This window comes from Hemitrygon akajei, chromosome 21 (assembly GCF_048418815.1).
Source record: "Hemitrygon akajei chromosome 21, sHemAka1.3, whole genome shotgun sequence".
Lineage (NCBI taxonomy): Eukaryota > Metazoa > Chordata > Chondrichthyes > Myliobatiformes > Dasyatidae > Hemitrygon > Hemitrygon akajei.
In genome coordinates this window covers 62,125,347-62,144,139 of record NC_133144.1, presented here as the reverse complement: position 1 = coordinate 62,144,139, position 18,793 = coordinate 62,125,347, and the positions used below count along the sequence as shown (strand labels likewise).

At 41.8% G+C, this 18,793-nt stretch overlaps 1 protein-coding gene across 1 annotated transcript; it reads left to right on the top strand.

The window, feature by feature from the left end:
* Positions 1 to 3,149: 3,149 nt before the first annotated feature.
* lrit1a (leucine-rich repeat, immunoglobulin-like and transmembrane domains 1a) lies at positions 3,150 to 17,370 on the top strand. Its single transcript, XM_073025748.1, has 4 exons — positions 3,150 to 3,293; positions 5,368 to 5,840; positions 12,477 to 12,782; positions 16,062 to 17,370. The coding sequence occupies exons 1-4, from the start codon at positions 3,178 to 3,180 to the stop codon at positions 17,153 to 17,155; spliced, it is 1,989 nt and encodes a 662-aa protein (XP_072881849.1). The 5' UTR covers positions 3,150 to 3,177; the 3' UTR covers positions 17,156 to 17,370.
* The last annotated feature ends 1,423 nt before the right edge of the window (positions 17,371 to 18,793 follow it).

Below are 18,793 nucleotides of genomic sequence, written 5' to 3'. Positions count from 1 at the left end.
TACATTTTGGCAGGAATAATCCAAATAGAACATACAGGGTAAATGGTAGGGCATTGAGGAATGCAGTGGAACAGAGAGATCTAGGAATAACAGTGCATAGTTCCCTGAAGGTGGAGACTCATGTAGATAGGGTGGTGAAGAAGGCTTTTGGAACGCTGGCCTTTATAAATCAGAGTATTGAGTACAGAAGTTGGGATGTAATGTTAAAATTGTACAAGGCATTGGTAAGGCCAAATTTGGAATATTGTGTACAGTTCTGGTCACCGAATTATAGGAAAGATATCAATAAATTAGAGAGAGTGCAGAGACAATTTACTACGATGTTACCTGGGTTTCAGCACTTAAGTTACAGAGAAAGGTTGAACAAGTTAGGTCTCTATTCATTGGAGCGTAGAAGGTTGAGGGGGGATTTGATCGAGGTATTTAAAATTTTGAGAGGGATAGATAGAGTTGACGTGAATAGGCTGTTTCCATTGAGAGTAGGGGAGATTCAAATGAGAGGACATGATTTGAGAGTTAGGGGGCAAAAGTTTAAGGGAAACACGAGGGGGTATTTCTTTACTCAGAGAGTGATAGCTGTGTGGAATGAGCTTCCTGTAGAAGTAGTAGAGGCCAGTTCAGTTGTGTCATTTAAGGTAAAATTGGATAGGTATATGGACAGGAAAGGAGTGGAGGGTTATGGGCTGAGTGCGGGTAGGTGGGACTAGGTGAGATTAAGAGTTTGGCACGGACTAGGAGGGCCGAGATGGCCTGTTTCCGTGCTGTGATTGTTATATATGTTATATGATTAAAATTACCATGACACCCGAGAGAATTTTTTGGCAGATTATTGCCAGTTTGGGTATATGCTCTCAAACAGGTTCACCACTCCCAAATAGACACGTGTATGATTAGAGTTATTTAGTCTGGTTATCCACAGGAACAAAATCCAAGAAGAACCGTAACAAGACATTGGCCTTCAGGGAGAGCTGAATGGAGAAAATTGGCAGCTAAATAATTGATTAAAACCTGAAAAAAATATTCAATATTTTATTGAATGAAGTGCAATTCTCATAAAATTAGAAGGATTTTGAGGTAGAAACCAAACGAATATTACGGTCAATGGGAATGTTCCTACAATCATACCATGTGTATGAGATAATCCATCTCCACAGTATATCTCAGTGAAATCAGATTTCACTAAAATTAATAATGCTTTCTATAATTTTAAGAATAACAGATGACAAAGGATGCTTAATATGTGAACCATCATCTGGTTTGGATTTTCAGATATTCTTGAGCAATGAGCTAGATTAGGGAAATTGGAAGGAGATGCAGTTTGTGATTGGATTCTGTACTATATTTATAAGCCTCCTCGACTAAATGCAACATATCAATGATTGTTTGAAAATCTGGCCCATAATCACCTTAGGTAGAGAAGGAGAAGTCAGAATGTTATTGAGAACCTTAGCATGGTAACATAGTGCTTGGCATAACAGTTTACAGTACAGGCAACTGGGGTTCAATTCCTGCCGCTGCCTGTAAGGACTTTTTTATGTTCTCCACAGGGGTTTCCTCCTGCACTCAATGGTCCCAAGATGTACCAGTTGGTAGATTAACTGGTCATTGTAAGTTGTCCTGTGATTAAATCGGAGGATTGCTGGGCGGTTGGCTCAAAGAGCTGGACGGGCCTATTCTGCGATACATCTCATAAATAAATAAATAAACAAACAAACAAACAAGCAAATAAATAAAATGAACAGTGGAAGGAGTGACCCATATCACGAACTACCCCCTATACAGCTCTGCCAGGCACTTCCTGCCCACCTATTGAAAGGTCTGCATTTTACAACTTCCACAGGAGCTCGGAGTGACAGCCAGTCTTCCTCAATCATAGGTAATTACCTAAGAAGAAGGCACGTACAAAAGATACGGCCCTTTAAAACATATCTAATCAGTCTCTGTCTGCCTTCCCTATTTCCCATGGGCCATTCTCCTCTCCTATCAGATTCCTTCTTCTTCTTCCGTCCTTTACTTCTTCCACCAATCACCTCCCAGCTTCTCACTTCATTCCCTCCTCCCCCAGCCATTTACTTTTCCCCTCATCTGACCTCACCTATCACCTGCCAGCTTGTACTCTTTCCCCTCTCCCACACCTTCTTATTCTTGCTTCTCTCCCCTCCCTTTCTAGTCCTGATGAAAGGTCTCAGCCCGAAACGTTGACTGTTTATTCCCCTCCCTTGATACTGCCTGACATATTGAGCTTCTCCAGAGTTTACAGAGAATGGTGTGAAAAACAAAAAGACATCCAGTGAGCAAATCCTGTGGGCAAAAGTAACTTATTAACCAGAGAGGTCAGAGGAGAATCCCAGGAGCCCAGCAGTTTCTGAAATACTTAAGCTACCCTGTCTGGCACCCATAATCATTCCACAGTCAGTCACTGAGATCACATTTCTCCCCCATTCTGATGATCCCTCTGAACCTCTTGACCTTGTCTGCATGCTTTTATGCACTGAGTTGCTGCCAGATGATTGGCTGATCAGGTATTTGTATTACTGAGTGTGGTGAACTACATATACCTGTCTGGACACGCCCCCCCCCCCCCCCCCCCCCGCTGATTGGGGCCTGAGACCTGCCCTCAGTCTCCAGGATGTAGCATGGTGGTCAATTGCTGCTTGTTCTTTCTTCCAGTCAATAAAGCCAATATCTCACCTCACGTCTCAGAGAGTTATTGATGGTGCATCACTGAGCAGGTGTACAGCCTTCCATACCCCTCACATCCATGCACCTATCCAAATATCTCTTAAATGTTGAAATTGAACCCACATCCACCACTTCCACAAGCAGCTTGCTCCACACTGTCCCCACCCTCTTCGTGAAGAAGTTCTCCCTCATGTTCCCCTTACACATTTCACCTTTCACCCTTAACCCATGACCTCTAGTTTTAGTCCCACCCAGCCTCATTGTCCTGCTGTGCTTAGGCCACATGGTATTTGCACATTTGCAGGAAGCAATAAGCATCTAAGTGAAAATAACTAAAGAGCCCTCCTTAATCCCCTTCTATCCTTTTGATCTCGGGATTCACTGTGTGGCAAATGAGCACTGTGGGACTGTAAGCAGTGAAGGCAGGAGATGCTGGTGAAACAGAGTTCAGCCGGAGAGACCTCTGAATCACTGGTGCTGAGAGCAGCAAGGAAGATGTCGCTCAACGTCTGGTTGCTTTCTTGTTTGTGCTTTGGTCGTCTAGCTGTGGGAGTCTGTCTGTGTCCTTCCCAATGCATCTGTACCTTCCAGAGTGGCAAAGACCAGGCAAGGTATCCCAGCAGCTTAAAACTGATCTTAGATAAGAATGGAGAGTATGAGTGAGTGATAGCTCATGCACTGTTTGGAAGCAAATCATCTATACTATTACATTAAATTATTAATACAAACGTAATCATTTGCAATTCAGTTCATTTTGATCATGCTCTTTAAAATGGCTGTAACTGATGATCTGGAATAATGTCTGTGTAAATGTGCTCTGTAGTATGCTAAATTATAAACATACTTTTGAAAACATTTCGCAAGCTCCAAACAATGTTCCTCATAAGCTTAATTCAAACTTCAAATTTCTGAACTCTGTGCAGAATATTTGATAATTTGTCTTTTATAATGCAGCATTCTATATAAAGTCAAATGGTAACAGTAACATTCAGTTTTGGAAAATGATAAGCAGGTTCTCTGTTGTTGGCAAATACGTATATTATCGCAATAATACAGGATCAAAAGTAATTTCTACTCGAGCTTTTAGTTTCATGCATTTGCTTTTAATGATCAGTAGAGATCTTACTCATTAAATATGAGGTGACTTATTCATTCATCAAGATTCGGTTGAGTTACTCCCTGATCTTGATAGTTCATTTGCATTTTTGTCACCATACAAGGAGATATAATCAGTGCACGAAAGATGTCTCCTCATACAGCGATGAAACATTTGCAAATGAATTGCCAAGATCAGAGAACAACTCAGCCCAACCATCAACCACCAGAGCTACACTTTTTACTGAGTTATTTTCATTCATTAAGATGCTCGACCATGCGTCGTATATAAACTGTTGAATACAGTTCACACAGGGATTCCATCTGCTCGCAACGGAACTCCAGATGATAAACTCTTCCCGTTCCTCTTCCTGTTTGCTCCTCCGAACCCTGACCCTCACCAAAAGGAGGTCTACTCACTGACCCTCTTGAAGCTGGCTATCTCCTGCCCACCATGTCCCACTCAGTGTTGTGATGCTGATGTGGAAGTATCTGACGTGCCCAGCTATGATAACAGAACAATAGTTAGGTTTGTTGCTGCTGATCCTAACATTCCAGATCTTAAGCTTTAGTTTGTGGAGTGGAATTAGCCTGTGGTTTGGGTTCTAAGACTGTGGGGTAGCCCTTATACTTCAGTTGCCACATGGGCTTCACGGAACAAAGTTTTGATCCAACAGCAAGAGAGACAAAGGTCAGCAAACAGTATACTGGAGGAATTCAACAAGCCAAATGGCATTCTAAGAAGAGGCTAATAGACTTCTCGACGTTACAGGAATCAAGGAATATGGGAATGGTGCTGGAAATTGGTGCTGAGCAAGATTAACCAAGAGTTTGAGGAAAGGTGTTACAAGCTCAAGGGGTTGGGTAGCATACCCCTGCTCCTCTTTGTGATGTACAAAGACATGATTGAGGATAATACGATTGACTTCTTCTCTGGCAGCAAATAATGTCACTGAACGTTGTTATTCATCATTTCAGTAGGGATTTTAAAAATGGTTATTTATTGATTGATTGGCATACAGCATGGAATAGGCCCTTCTGACCCTTTGAACCACACTGCCCAGTAACCACCGATTTAACCCTAGCCTAATCACAGGACAACTTACAATGACCAATTATCCTACCAGATGGTACTTCTTTGGACTGTAGGAGGAAACCAGAGCACCCGGAGGAAACCCATGGGATCACACAGTACAAACTCCTTACAGGCAGGCGTGGGAACTGAACCCGGGCCACTGGAACTGTGAGGTGTTGTGCTAATCACTATACCCATGGTGTTCAAAATGATCAGCCCTTGTTTCATAGTACTCATCTATTATAACAGGGAAAAAATTGCCACTGCTGACTGTCTGGGTCTAAAATTTAATATGATTATCAAAACCGAAAACAAGAGGATTAATATAGTCATATCTTATATTAGTATATATGATAATTATAGATCTCTCTTGCATGGAGCAGTTTTCAAAGCTGAAGGGTGAAAATTTGAATGGCATCCACAATGTTTTCAGTTATTTTAAATGCTTATCGAATTATTTTACAAGCTATAGAGAACAATTAAACAAACAGCAGATTTTCTTTTTTTATTTACAGGACTGTGCTGTGCAACAATCCAGAAATGACTTTGATTCCCAGTAACATGCCTGCTGACACGATAAAGCTGGTAATCGAGAAAACGTTCATCAAAGAAGTGTCCGCAGAAGCATTCTCTTCTGCTTCCAGTCTGGAGTGTCTGAGGGTCTCCTTCAATCCCATCAGCTACTTCAGTGCGGACAGCCTTCGTGGTCTGAGCAAACTGAGGGAACTGCGCCTGAACAGCAATGCAATTTCAAGCTTTCCGTGGGAAGCCCTCTCCCGCCTGCCGCACCTCTGGCTGCTTGATCTACACGGAAATTACCTCCCTTCACTGCCCCCCCAAGCTGCCACTTACTTCCAAAACATCACCTACCTGGATTTATCAAGTAACAGGTTGACGACACTCTCACCCAGCGTGATCTCAACGTGGCTTATGGTTCCACAGGCAGACAAAGTGATCTCATCCTCTGGTAATTCAAAACTGATCGTAGGTAGGCAGAAATAACACTGATTCTGTCTTACTCATGCTGTTTGGTAGAACCATCTATAAACAAATCCATCAATGATTCAATATCCAATTCGATTTCTAGCTGAATTATTGGCAAACAGGCTTTTTCCACTGAAGTTGAGTGAGACTAGAACAAGAGGTTGTAGGTCAAGGGTGAAAGGTAAACTATTTAAGGGGAACTTCTTCACTCAGAGGATGTGTTTGTGGAACGAGCTGCCAGCAGAAGTGGTGGATGTGGGTTCAATTTCAGTATTTAGGATAAATTTGGATAGTTACACAGATGGGAAGGGTATGGAGAGCTATGGTCCTGGTGCAGGATGAAATGGGATTTGGCAGAATAATAGTTCAGCATGGACCAGATAGACTGACAGGCCTGTTTCTGTGCTGTAGTGCTCTCTAATTCTATAATTCTATGTTTTCAATAACAGTGACATAATGCTCTTCTTTCATACTTCTCACTTTTTGGGAAAACTCTTTTCTATATTTGCTATTTTGAATCATTTGGTTTGTTGGCATAAGGACAAGGCGTAAGGCGTAAGGACAAGGATGGTAAAGTAGGGAAACTTTAAGAGATATGAGCGGTCTTAAATTTAGGAACATCTAAAGGAAGCATAAGTAACATTTAGAAAACTAAAGTCAGACTGGGCCTTTATGGAATTTAAAGGTAGAGTAAGTGGTGAAGCAGGTGATTAGGAACATGGGCCATGCCAGCAGGCTCAAGGAAATTTGAGACTAACTAAGAAAAAGGTAGATCCAGTCAAGGATAAAGGAGACAATGTGTGTTTGGAGCCAGTGCAAGTGGCTGCAGTACTTCGTGCCATTATTTACTGAGGAGAAGGATTTGAAGACAAAGGGTAATGTACTGGGACTGTTTGAGATTAAGGAGGAGCTAGTTCTGGGTCTTTTAAAGAGCATTAAGATGGATAAATCCCCAGGGCCTGGTGTCATACCCCAGAATATTGAAAGAAGCAAGTGAGGAGGTTGCTAAAGCTTTGACAAAGGCCTTTGTGTCTTCCGTATCATGTGAGAAGGTCTCAGAGGACTGGGAAGTAGCAAATGATGTGCTTTGTTCAAGAGAGGTAGCAGGGATAATCCAGGTAATTACTGGTCTGTGAGCTTTGTGTCAGTGGTGGGGAAGCTGTCAGAGAGAATACTGAGGAATAGCATTTATGCACAATTGGAAAGGCATGGCTTGCTTAGGGAGAGTCAATGTGGATTTATGAAGGGTAAGTCATGCCTTGTAAACGATAAGAGTTTTTTTGAGGAGGTGACAAAGAAGCCTGATGAGGGTTAAGCAGTGAATATTATCTAATGGACTTTAGTAAGGCATGTGATTAGGTCCTTCATGGTAGGTTGATTCAGAAGATAAAGATGCACAGGATCCAGGCTGAATTGTAAGTATGGATTCAGAACTGACTTGTCCATAGACGTCAGAGAGCATGAGTGGAAGGATGTTAATCTGGCTGGAGGAGCAGGACCACTAGGATTATTATTGGGATCCCCGTTGTCTGTGTTTTATATCAATGATTTCGATGAAAGTGGAAGAATCTAAGACAGAGGACACAGCCTTAGAACAGAGAGACATCCATTTAGAATGGAGGTGAGGAGGAATTTCTTTGTCAGTGAGTGGTGAAGCTGTAGAATTCATTGCCACGGATAGCTGTGGAGGCCAGGTCATTGGGTATGTTTAAGGCAGAGGCTGATAGACTTTTGATTATTCAGGGCTTGAAGGGACACGGGGAGAAGCAGGAGATATTGGGGCTGAGAGGGAAATGGATCAGTCATGTTGATATGGTGGAGCAGACTTGTTGGCCCAAATTGCATAATTCTGCTCCTATACCTTATGGTATTATGGAAATTGTTGATGGCTGGATCAGCATGTTTGTGGATGACACAAAGATTGGTGGAGTTATGGACAGCGTAAAGGACTATCCAAGAATACAGTGGGGTATAGAGTGTAAATGGGGTGTAATCTGGGCAAATGTGATGTTTTGCACTTCGGGAGGTCAAATGAAAGGAGAAAGTAGAGTGTCTACAGACAATGGTAGACCTTGATATCCTTGGAGTCCAGATCCATTGTTCGTTGAAAGCGGCTGCAAGTGGATAAGGTGGTAACAAAGGCATTTGGCATTCTTGCCTTCATTGATAGGGCTGTTGAATGTAAGAGTAAGGAAGTCAGGCTGTAGCTATATAAAACTTCAGTCAGACCACACCTGCAGTATTGTGCTTACCTGTTGTAAGAAAGATGTGGAGACTGCGGAGAGGAAGCAGTGGAGGTTCATCAGAATGCTGCCTGGATTAGAGGGTAGAAGCTATAAGGAAAGTTGGGACAAACGTGGGTTGCTCTCCCAAGAGCACTGCAGACTAAAGGAGGACCTTTTAGAAGTTTCTAAATATATGAGCGGGATAGATAGGGTACATAGTCATAATTTTTTTCCCTGTGACAGAAATTTCAAGATCAATGGAAGTTTAAAAGGCAACAAGAGGGTGAGGAGTAGATTTTATTATGCAGAGTGGTAGGAGCCTGGAATAGGCTGCCAGGGGTTGCAGTGCAAACAGGCAGTTTGGTGGAGGCTTTTAGATAGACACAAGGGAATAGAGGAATACGGATGATACATAGGAGGACATTTAGTATAAATTGGCGTCAAGGTTGGCACAACATCATGGAACAAGTGGGCTGTATTTTTCTATATTCTATTATGTGCCTGTGGGACTTTGAAGTTAACGGCAAGTGCCTGCTCCAACTTGCCATTGGGAATTGGCCAATTACTTCAAGGAATGGTTACAAGATATCCACAGTTGTTGCTACACATAGTAACACAACAGGTACAGATATTCCTCAGTAAACCACATGCAGAATGCTGGAGGAACTTAACACGTTAGGCAGCATCTATGCAGAGGAATAAATAGTCAACGTTTTGACCCGAGACCCTTCATCAGTACTAGAAAGGAAAGGGGAAGAAACCAGAATAAGAAGGTGGCAAGAAGCGAAGGAGTACAAGCTGGCAGGTGTTAGGTGAGACCAGATGAAGGGGAAGGTAGCTGGTTGGGGGGTTGGGGGATGGAGGATGAAGCAAGAGGCTGGGATGTGATAGGGGGAAGAGGGTAGGAGCTAAGGAAGAAGGAATCTGATAGGATAAGACAGTAGACCGAAGAAAGAGAGGGAGCTGACGGGCAGGTGAGGAGAAGGGGTGATAGGTGAACCAGAATGTGAAATGGAAAAGGGGAGAAGGGGGAGAGCAGAGAAATTACCAAAATTTGGAGAAATTGTAAGATCGGTAAGGTAGGTTTTTATGACAACCCAGTGTTCACCATTACTGAGACTAGCTTCTCAATTCAGCAAGGTATTTAGTTAACTGAATTTAAATTCTTCAGCTGCCTTGTTCCTGAATCATCAAACATCAGGGTTAAAACTCCAATACGTTAACCCCTGGCTTGCTTTGATTAAAAATGTCTCTCACTTCTTACTTGTTACTGCCTTCACAATGATAACTGTTAAAGAACTTTTCAACATTTTAATTATCGAACTCAAGTCAATCAGTTGTAATTTTGTCTTTGATGAAACCACTGACCTTCCCATCTTTGTACTTACCATCAGAGTTTCCTACGTGCCTCTCTGCTATTTATAATCTGAAATAAATTCATTTTAACTAAGAGCACTCCAGGAGGACCACAGCCTTGTCGTGGTTTGGAGGCTTGCATTCCTCAATGGCCCAGAGAGCGAATCTGTGTGGAGTCAGGGCTTCATGGTTTGGCTCTTGCTTGGGTCACCCATGCCAAACAGGTCAAAGGGTAGAGGCCAGGCTAAGAGTGGTCCACCGGTCCTCTAGGTTCGGTGGTTCAGCTCAGGGCTAACAACCCTGATTGGTAAAATCAAACTGTTATAGAAACAGCAATGAAGAATCCTTCTACATCTCTTTGTGAGAGTATTCCTGAGTCTCCACCCGGGACTTGCATGGCTGACAGTAGTGAAAACCGAGAGGAAGCTACTGGCATGAAGGAAGCCCTAAACAACGCTAGAAGATGGCTGAAAATAGACAGAGATAGAGGAGCTTCATTATTGCCCTAAATGCCAGCAGTCATAACAAGCATTAAGAAACTAAGAAGACACGAGTTGTCATCATTCTGTCCCAGTTTTGAAAGTTGTTGGTTCATCACTGGGTTATCCTGCCATCTAATGGCTGCTTATGGGAGAATATCTACAACATATCGAACTCAGTAAAATACCTCACTCTTGCCTTCACGCAATGGGGTTTAACACTCTTTTTTTTCACCTGGGTGAGATAAGACTGACAGGTGCTTCACCCCACGATTGCCTGATTCAGATCAGTTGCCAGTTTTACACTGAGACATTTGTAGCAGCAGAGGGTCGCATGCTGCAATTCTGTACAAAGAAGTACTGTAAACACCCACTATTAGACACAGATACTGCCAAATATGAAAAAGGTCTATTAAATACACTCTGTTCTCTGTCTTTTAATCCTCTATTCATGGTAATAACACCTTAATGTAACAATTTTAAGTGTTCTTAGAGTTCTTAGAGTTCTATCCATCATTGAACACATCTACAAACAGTGCTACTACAAGAGAGCAGCATCTATCATCAAGGACCCCCACAATCCAGGCCATGCCCTCTCCTCACTACTACAGGAGGCAGGGAAACCTTAGGTCCCACACCACTAGATTCTAGGTTATCACTCTGCAACCGTCTGACTCCTGAACTGGTATTGATAGCATCACTCACCACTATTCTGAACTGATTCTACGACCTACAGACTCACTTTCAAGGACTCTTTTCAACTCATGTTCTCAGATATTATATTTTTATTTGCAACCAATAAACAAGCCAGCTCTTGTTTATGTATGGTTTTACATAGATTCTTTATTTTTCGTATAAATGCCTGCAAGATGAATCTCAGGGTAGTATATGGTAACATATATGTACTTTGAACTTTCTGCTTCCTGTGAAAATCTCCCTTGTTGGCACCATGGTGGAGTAGTGGTTGGCACGATGCTGTTACAGCTCGGGGCGTTCCAGAGTTCGGAGATCAATTCCAGCACAATTCTGTAAGGAGTCGGTATGTCCTCTCTGGAATGCGTGGGAGGTCCCTTGGTACTTTGTTTCCTCCCACAGTCTAAAGGCTTACTGGGTAGGTTAATCAGTCATTGTCAATTGTTCCATGATTAGGTTAGGGTTAATCGGGTTTGTGTGGGGTTGCTGGGGTGGCATGGCTCAAAGGTCTGGAAGTCCCTACTCTGTGCTATATTGCTAAATTAGTTAATCAATACTTGTTGGCTTTATGTCAAATGCCATGGGCTACCTCCGGTAAGTTGATAATAAATAATATTGATAATAGGTAATCTATTATTTAGGCAGAATGGACAGCGGGTACTTTTTTCACAGGGGGGCAATGGCTGGGTTAAAATACTTACTAGATAATTTATCATCAGCACCATGTCCATGTTCTGGAGGTAGCCTAAGCGGTTGATCCAGAGCCAACAATAGACAATAGACAGTAGACAGTAGGTGCAGGAGTAGGCCATTCGGCCCTTCTAGCCAGCACCACCATTCACTGTGATCATGGCTGATCATACACAATCAGTACCCCTTTCCTGCCCTCTCCCCATATCCCTTGACCCCGCTATCTATAAGAGCTCTATCTAACTCTCTCTTGAATGCATCCAGAGACTTGGCCTCCACTGCCTTCTGGGGCAGAGCATTTCACATATCCACCACTCTCTGGGTGAAAAAGTTTTTCCACATCTCTGTTCTAAATGGCCTACCCCTTATTCTTAAACTGTGGCCTCTAGTTCTGGACTCACCCATCAGTGAGAACATGCTTCCTGCCTCCAGCGTGTCCAATCCCTTAATAATCTTATATGTTTCAATCAGATCCCCTCTCATCCTTCTAAATTCCAGTGTATACAAGCCCAGTCGCTCCAATCTTTCAACATATGACAGTCCCGCCATTCTGGGAATTAACCTTGTGAACCTACGCTGCACTCCCTCAATAGCAAGAATGTCCTTCCTCAAATTTGGAGACCAAAACTGCACATAATACTCCAGGTGGGGTCTCACCAGGGCCCTGTACAGCTGCAGAAGGACCTCTTTACTCCTATACTCAATTCCCCTTGTTATAAAGGCCAGCATGCCATTAGCTTTCTTCACTGCCTGCTGTACGTGCATGCTTGCTTTCATTGACTGATGTAGAAGAACACCTAGATCTCGTTGTACTTCCCCTTTTCCTAACTTGACTCCATTTAGATAGTAATCTGCCTTCCTGTTCTTGCCACCAAAGTGGATAACCTCACATTTATCCACATTAAACTGCATCTGCCATACATTTGCCCACTCACCCAACCTGTCCAAGTCACCCTGCATTCTCATAACATCCTCCTGACATTTCACACTGCCACCCAGTGTCTTGTATGCAGCAAAGAAAGAAGATTTACTTGTGAAGCAGAAAGAAGAAAAACAGTAGCAACATCGCCTAACAACATTGTGGGCCAAAGGACCTGTACTGTTCTATGTTCTATAAAATGCTAAGATTTACAGCTGATATTGCATAGCATGGCAATTTTAATTTAATGAATTATGCAAACCTATTCTCTTCAACAGGATTACATAACAACCCTTGGGAATGTGACTGCAGATTATCAGAACTAGTTAAATTTACTAAGATGCACAATCCAACAGCAGCATTGATGGATCCTCAATTAGAATGCTTCGGGCCAGATCAGCTCTCTGGCGCCCCCTTCAACAACATAAAGCTCAATGAATGCCAAAGCCCAAGTGTACACACTGCAGAAGGTAAAGTGGTGGTAGTCACAGGGAGCACCGTCTCACTTTGCTGTGCAACCACAGGAGTTCCTACCCCTACCGTCAGCTGGAACAGGCTGGATAACAAACTACTGAATGGCACAGGTAGGTATCTGGTCATCGAAGACGATTAAGATCACTTTGCAGCTTGATAGTTCATATGCTAAAGGTTCACAAGGTTGAAAGCCAGTCAATTCAAGTCACATTTGTTGCCTGGTCCTAATACGAGGGGGCAAAAGGTGATTGGAGGAAAGTTTAGGGAGAATGTCAGAGGTAACAGTTTTACATCAAGTGTTGCTATGCTTCCAGCACCAACATGGCATGCCCACAGCTCGCTAACTCTAACGGTTTGTCTTTGGAACGTGGGAGGAAAATACAGCATCTGGAGGAAGCCCATTCAATCACGGGGAGAACATACAACGTACTTACAGTCAGTGGTGGGAATCAAACCCAGGTCAAAATGTCAGGAGGGCTTCTCTATCTTGGTAGAGAATAGTTGAGGAATAACTTTGACATTCCTGCTGTAAGTCAGAAATTCCCTCAGCATTGCCCTAATGCAAACACACTGATTTTGGGAAACACTCCAAAGCTTCTTTCCTGTAGCTATCCAGCTTAAACTCATTCAAGTGTAATACCCTAACAGTCCCTGCATAACACCCGTTAAAAGGTCTTTCTTGTTCTCCTTGTTCTGTTGATAATTATTGAGTCTCTTCACATGTTCACAGTTATTTAAGTCTGATTATTGATGATTGCACATGAGACTGTCCTGCTAATTGTTGATTGCTCGTGGCTGTCTGCACTATTGGCTTTAAAATTGTTGGTTATTATTGTGTTGTCTGTTATGGTATCGTCCTGAGTTTTATGCTTGGCACCAAACCACAATCAATTTTGGAATGTTTCTTATACTGACAATAAAGTAATTCTGATTCTGAACAAGATGCTCAAGGAACTCAATGGCTCAGGCTGCATCTGTATAGAGAAATGGACAGTTGATGTGTTGGGTCAGAGATGTGAAAAACCACAACCTGAAATATCCATTTCCATCTACACATACTTCCTGACCTGCTAAGTTCCTGCACCATTTTTGCCCCAGATTCCAGCATCTGTAATCTCTGGTCATAATTTTAGCTGTGCTGGGTGTCAGTTGTGACACCATGTTTGATCTCTTGAAGATTCCAGGTTAGATTCCTGTTTCAGAGACCTCAGCAGAGAATGTAGTGCTGAGGGAGCTTCTGTCTTGCAGAACAGATGCCGAACTAGACCTTATTGGATTTTGCAAGATGGAGAAGCCCTCATGACACTTTGAATGGGGTACAATTCCCTCCCCTGTCTGGTTAGGACTTTGTAAATTCTCCCTGTGACTCAGTAGGTTTTCCCTGGGTGCTCCTGTTTCCACCCACCTTCTAAATATGTATGGTTAGGGCTCATGATTTGTGGGTATACTACGCTGGTGCCAGAATTATGGTGGGTCTTGGTGAGCTGCCCCCAACACATCACAAAAACAATCACGCAAATGACGTATTTCACTGTACATTTTGATGTTTTGATGTACATATGACAAATAAAGACAATCTTTAATGTCATGGCCTGGTCAACTTGATCCCTCACTTATGATTACTATAACAGATATCTGAACATTGTTCATTTCTGCCAATCTGGATTGGCTGCTGCATTTCCCTTAAGAGTGATATGCTTCTAAATTACTTTAGAACATTCTTACAAGGCCTGAACATTGCATTAGAAATATAAATCTCTATTTCTTTCATCCAGCATGCTTTCAATATTATTCTGTCTAGAAACATGGCTTTACTTTCAAAACTATTCCCAGCTAATGTAAGAAGCAAATATTGTTTCCACTGTTATATAAAAGTCATGAAGGTATCGGGGTGGAGATATGTCTCTACCAAAGGAGGTGTAAGGTGATCCTTCCCTCTCCTAGCCTGCAGGTCACACCTGGGAAAGGTGAAGCACCTGCTTAATGCCCCCGATCAGGGTCACGTGAAGCCATGTAAGCAGGTAGTGGATAGTCATATGAGCAGTTGGTGCATATCACATGTCCTGGTTACGCGACCACTGATGCAAGGCAGACAAGCTCTGCAAACCACTGATAACAGCTGGGGTCACCCATTGTTAAAGACACTGCCTAGAAGAAGGCAATGGCAAACCACTTCTGTAGAAAATTTTGCCAAGAACAATCTTGGAAAGACCATGAGTGCTCACATCATATGACACAGCACATAACAAACAAACAATAGCTCAAGGTATTGTTCCTTAATCTGGTTAAATATGATTAGGTATTGTAATTTAGAATGGGGACTTAGGTACAGGAGCTCCATGATTCAATTCAATCAACGCTCATCCATGTGCAAACTCCATTAGTTGTCCAGTGGAATGTATGTGTAGGATTTAATGAAACATGCCAAATATGGCAAATGTTTGAAACTTTTAACAAATTAAAAAAAAGGACAAACCAGATTTATTTGTCATTTTAGCCAGGTGTTCAACCTATCAATTCAGGATCTCTATTCAGATGCACTCAGTGGTAACTTTATTAGATACCTTCTGTACCTACTAAAGGGGCCACTGAGTGTACGTTCGTGGTCTTCTGCTGCTGTACCCCATCTGCTTCAAGGTTCAATGTGTTGTGCATTCAGAGGTGCTCTCCTGCACACCGTTGTTGTAACACATGGTTATTTGAGTTACCTTTCTCATTAACAAGGCACTTTCACCCAAAGAAAAGCTGCTCACTGGATATTCTTTTATTTCTTGCATGATTCTCTGTAAACTTTAGAGACTGCTTGGAACAAATGTCCCGGGAGATCAGCACTTTCTGAAACACTCAAACCACCCTGTCTGGCACCAACAATCATTTCCACGGTCAAAATCACTTAGATAATACTTCTTCCGCATTCTGATGTTTGGTCTGAACAAAAACTGAACTTGTTGACCATGCCTTCATACTGTTATGCATTGAGTTGCTGCCACATGATTGGCTGATTAGATATTTGCATTAGCAAGCAAGTGTACAGGTGTACTTAATAAAGTGGCCACTAAGTTTTGTGTTATGAAATGTGCAAAATATGAAAAATATTTAAAATCTTCTGCATACAAACAAAATACAAACCATATTTATTTGTTATTTTAGCCAGTTGTTCATCCTGAGCTTTCAAGAACACCATTCAAATATTTCTTGTAAGAAAGTGGTTTCAACCGGTGAATATGTCAAAACAATTGTAACGATTTTTAAGATTTATCCAACAGTGATTACATACAAAACATCAGTGTAAAAAAGTGAACAATGGCCATATTCCATTGCTTCAACCTTAAATTAAAATGATATTTGTTCGAGTTCATACCATACATTGCAATTATTGTGTTTTGCAGTGATACTGGACAATACTGACAGGACACTAAAGCTGTCTACACTCAGCCTATCAGATGTATCCTATCAGGACTCTGGTGAATACTTGTGTCGAGCCAGTAATTTGATGGGAATATCTAATGCTACAATTTCCCTTCTTGTGGTTGAGTCAGAGGTGACAACAGAACTGGTCAAAAGTGCATCAGGAAGATGTCTGAGGAAAATGAGAAATCAGAGAGCTGCCACACGCAGTAGGAAGCTGATGGCCAGGTACGTGAGTACCATCATCTCCACCGCATCACCAACAGAGATGCCGAGGAGCTCCTATACTATTGATAGGACAGACTACTTTGTCATGCGTCGTAACCAGATGAATCCAAATGAAAATGTCCCAGACATTGTTTCCCTGAAGACGAAACGTTCCAAAATCAGTGACTTTTTGCAAAATCAGAGAAGCATCAATGATTCCTGGAATATAACAATGAGTCCCCCTTCGACCCAACCTGAGGCAGACTGCTTAGTAAGATCCGTCAGAGTCATTGGGGGTACCCATCATAGTGTGTCCTTGGCTTGGAGGTCACCCAAGGCAACAAATATCACTCTTTTTAGTATTTTATACACTACTTTTGGTGAAAGGGACATGAGCAGGATAAACGTGGGTCCCGGAAAGACCAAGATCACCATTGATGGTTTGATGCCACAGACCAAGTACATCGTCTGCATTTGTGTCAAAGGAATCATACCCAAAAAGGAGCAATGTGTGATTTTCTCCACTGACGAGGTGGCTCATGCGAGTGGGACTCAGAAACTGATTAACGCCGTGGTGATCACTGTGGCCTGTGTAATTGTGGTCCCTCTCACCCTCATTGTTTGCTGTGGAGCCTTAAAGAGACGCTGCAGGAAGTTTCTGATTAAACCCCCGGAAGATGATTACCAAAACAACTCATTTGTTACACTTGAAAGTCTAGCAGTGGGACCCGGGACAAACATCACTGAAGAAGAAGATATGACTCATCACAATAAAGAAGAGGTCAACAAACTACTGTCTCCAAGGTCCAGTTTGGATTCTGAGGAAGCTCTTAACAATGAAGCACACCAACATGAATATTTCTGTTGACTGGATCAGAACCAAGTGGAGTATTTGGACATCATCAAATTAGAAATGCCATTTGAAAAGACAAGGATCTCCCTGTTCCTCTTGTGGGAAGCATATTTGACATGTTCTGTTCATAGTTTTCCAAACCAGTAATTGTTTTAGATTGTTTCAGGTATCTCAGGATCTATTCCTTGGAGCCCTGCAAAAAGCCAAATATTTTCAAAGAAATTTTATAATTGAGCAGAAAGCTGGTGTGTAATTAAATTTGGTGCATAAGCAGCAGTCAGAGTGATCACATGTTTCAGAATTGAACTTTGATAACAAATTTACTTTGAACTTTGAACTTGCTTCATGTAATCAAAAGGTCCTAATAAATGTTAGGTTATTTTTGGAAATTAGTGGATGAAATTTATGTATTCAGGCACATGAATATTTTCCTACAAGCACTTTTTGTTTTCTGTTGTGTAAGATATAGCATGGAAGCCATTTCAAATCATCCAGGGCACATATTATACATGTATTATATGCAGAATTATATTTGCAGACCTTTTTCTTCCCTACAGGCTGTCTATACTTCATTCAAATTTTATGTTCCTTAATTACCATGCAAGTAGTTGCATTAAGGTTTTTGGACAGAATTAATGTCTACTTGGTTAAACCATTAATTAAAACATTTATCAACTGCAGTTTCAACTATAAATCATATTACATATTGATCAGTTAATGAGGAGTTGAATTAATGTTCAACCAGCATGTAGAACGTAGTCGGCTTTATAAAGTCAATGTAACTGAAGCGGTTTTTTTCAATGTATGGCAACTTGGTTCAGCTAGTAGAAATATATTAAATATAGCATTGTGACACAGCCACATCTCAATTCTTTGTTGTGAATAAAAGAGTGGGAAAACATCACAGATTACAAGATGTTTGGATAAGCTGAAGGAAAAACATGAAGAGACTTTCAACAGTGCATGGTGAGTGAGAATGATACATCCCATTTACTGTTGTTGAGTCATCCATGGGGTTTTTTGTTTTGTAATGATTATGAAGGAAAACTGATGTTTTTCACAGTACCTTGTAAGTATAGTTCCTCAAAAAATTTGTAAGATCAAAAGTCCTTAAGACATAGAAACAGAATTAAACCATTTGGCCCATTGGGTAAGCTCTATTATTCAATCATGGCTGATTTATTATTCCTCACAACCCCATTCTCCTGCCTTCTTTCCATAAACTTTGATGCCCTGACTACTCAACAGCCTATCGTCCTCCACTTTAAATATACCCAATGACATGGCCTCCACAGCTGTCCGTGACAATGAATTCCACATTTTCACCACCCTCTAGCTAAAGAGATTCCTCTTCATCTCTGTACAAAACAGATGTCCTTCTATTCTGAGGCTATGGCCTCTGGTCCTAGTCTCCTCCATTATGGGAAACATCCTCTCCACATCCACTCTACCTAGGCTTTCCAATATTCAGTAGGTTTCAATGAGATACCCCCCTCATTCTTCTAAACTGCAGCGAGTACAGGCCCAGGATGATCAAACACTTCTCATACATTAACCCTTTTATTCCCAGGATCATCCTCAAGGACCTCCTCTAGACCTTCTCCAATGCCAACACATCCTTTCTCAGATAAGAAGCCCAAAATTGCTCATAAT

Coding starts and splice junctions, on each gene's coding strand:
- lrit1a (XM_073025748.1), top strand. CDS start 3,178: ATGTCGCTCAACGTCTGGTTGCTTTCTTGTTTGTGCTTTGGTCGTCTA. Junction 3,294..5,367: donor AGTGGCAAAGACCAGGCAAG/GTATCCCAGCAG, acceptor TTTTATTTACAG/GACTGTGCTGTGCAACAATC. Junction 12,783..16,061: donor CAAACTACTGAATGGCACAG/GTAGGTATCTGG, acceptor TGTGTTTTGCAG/TGATACTGGACAATACTGAC.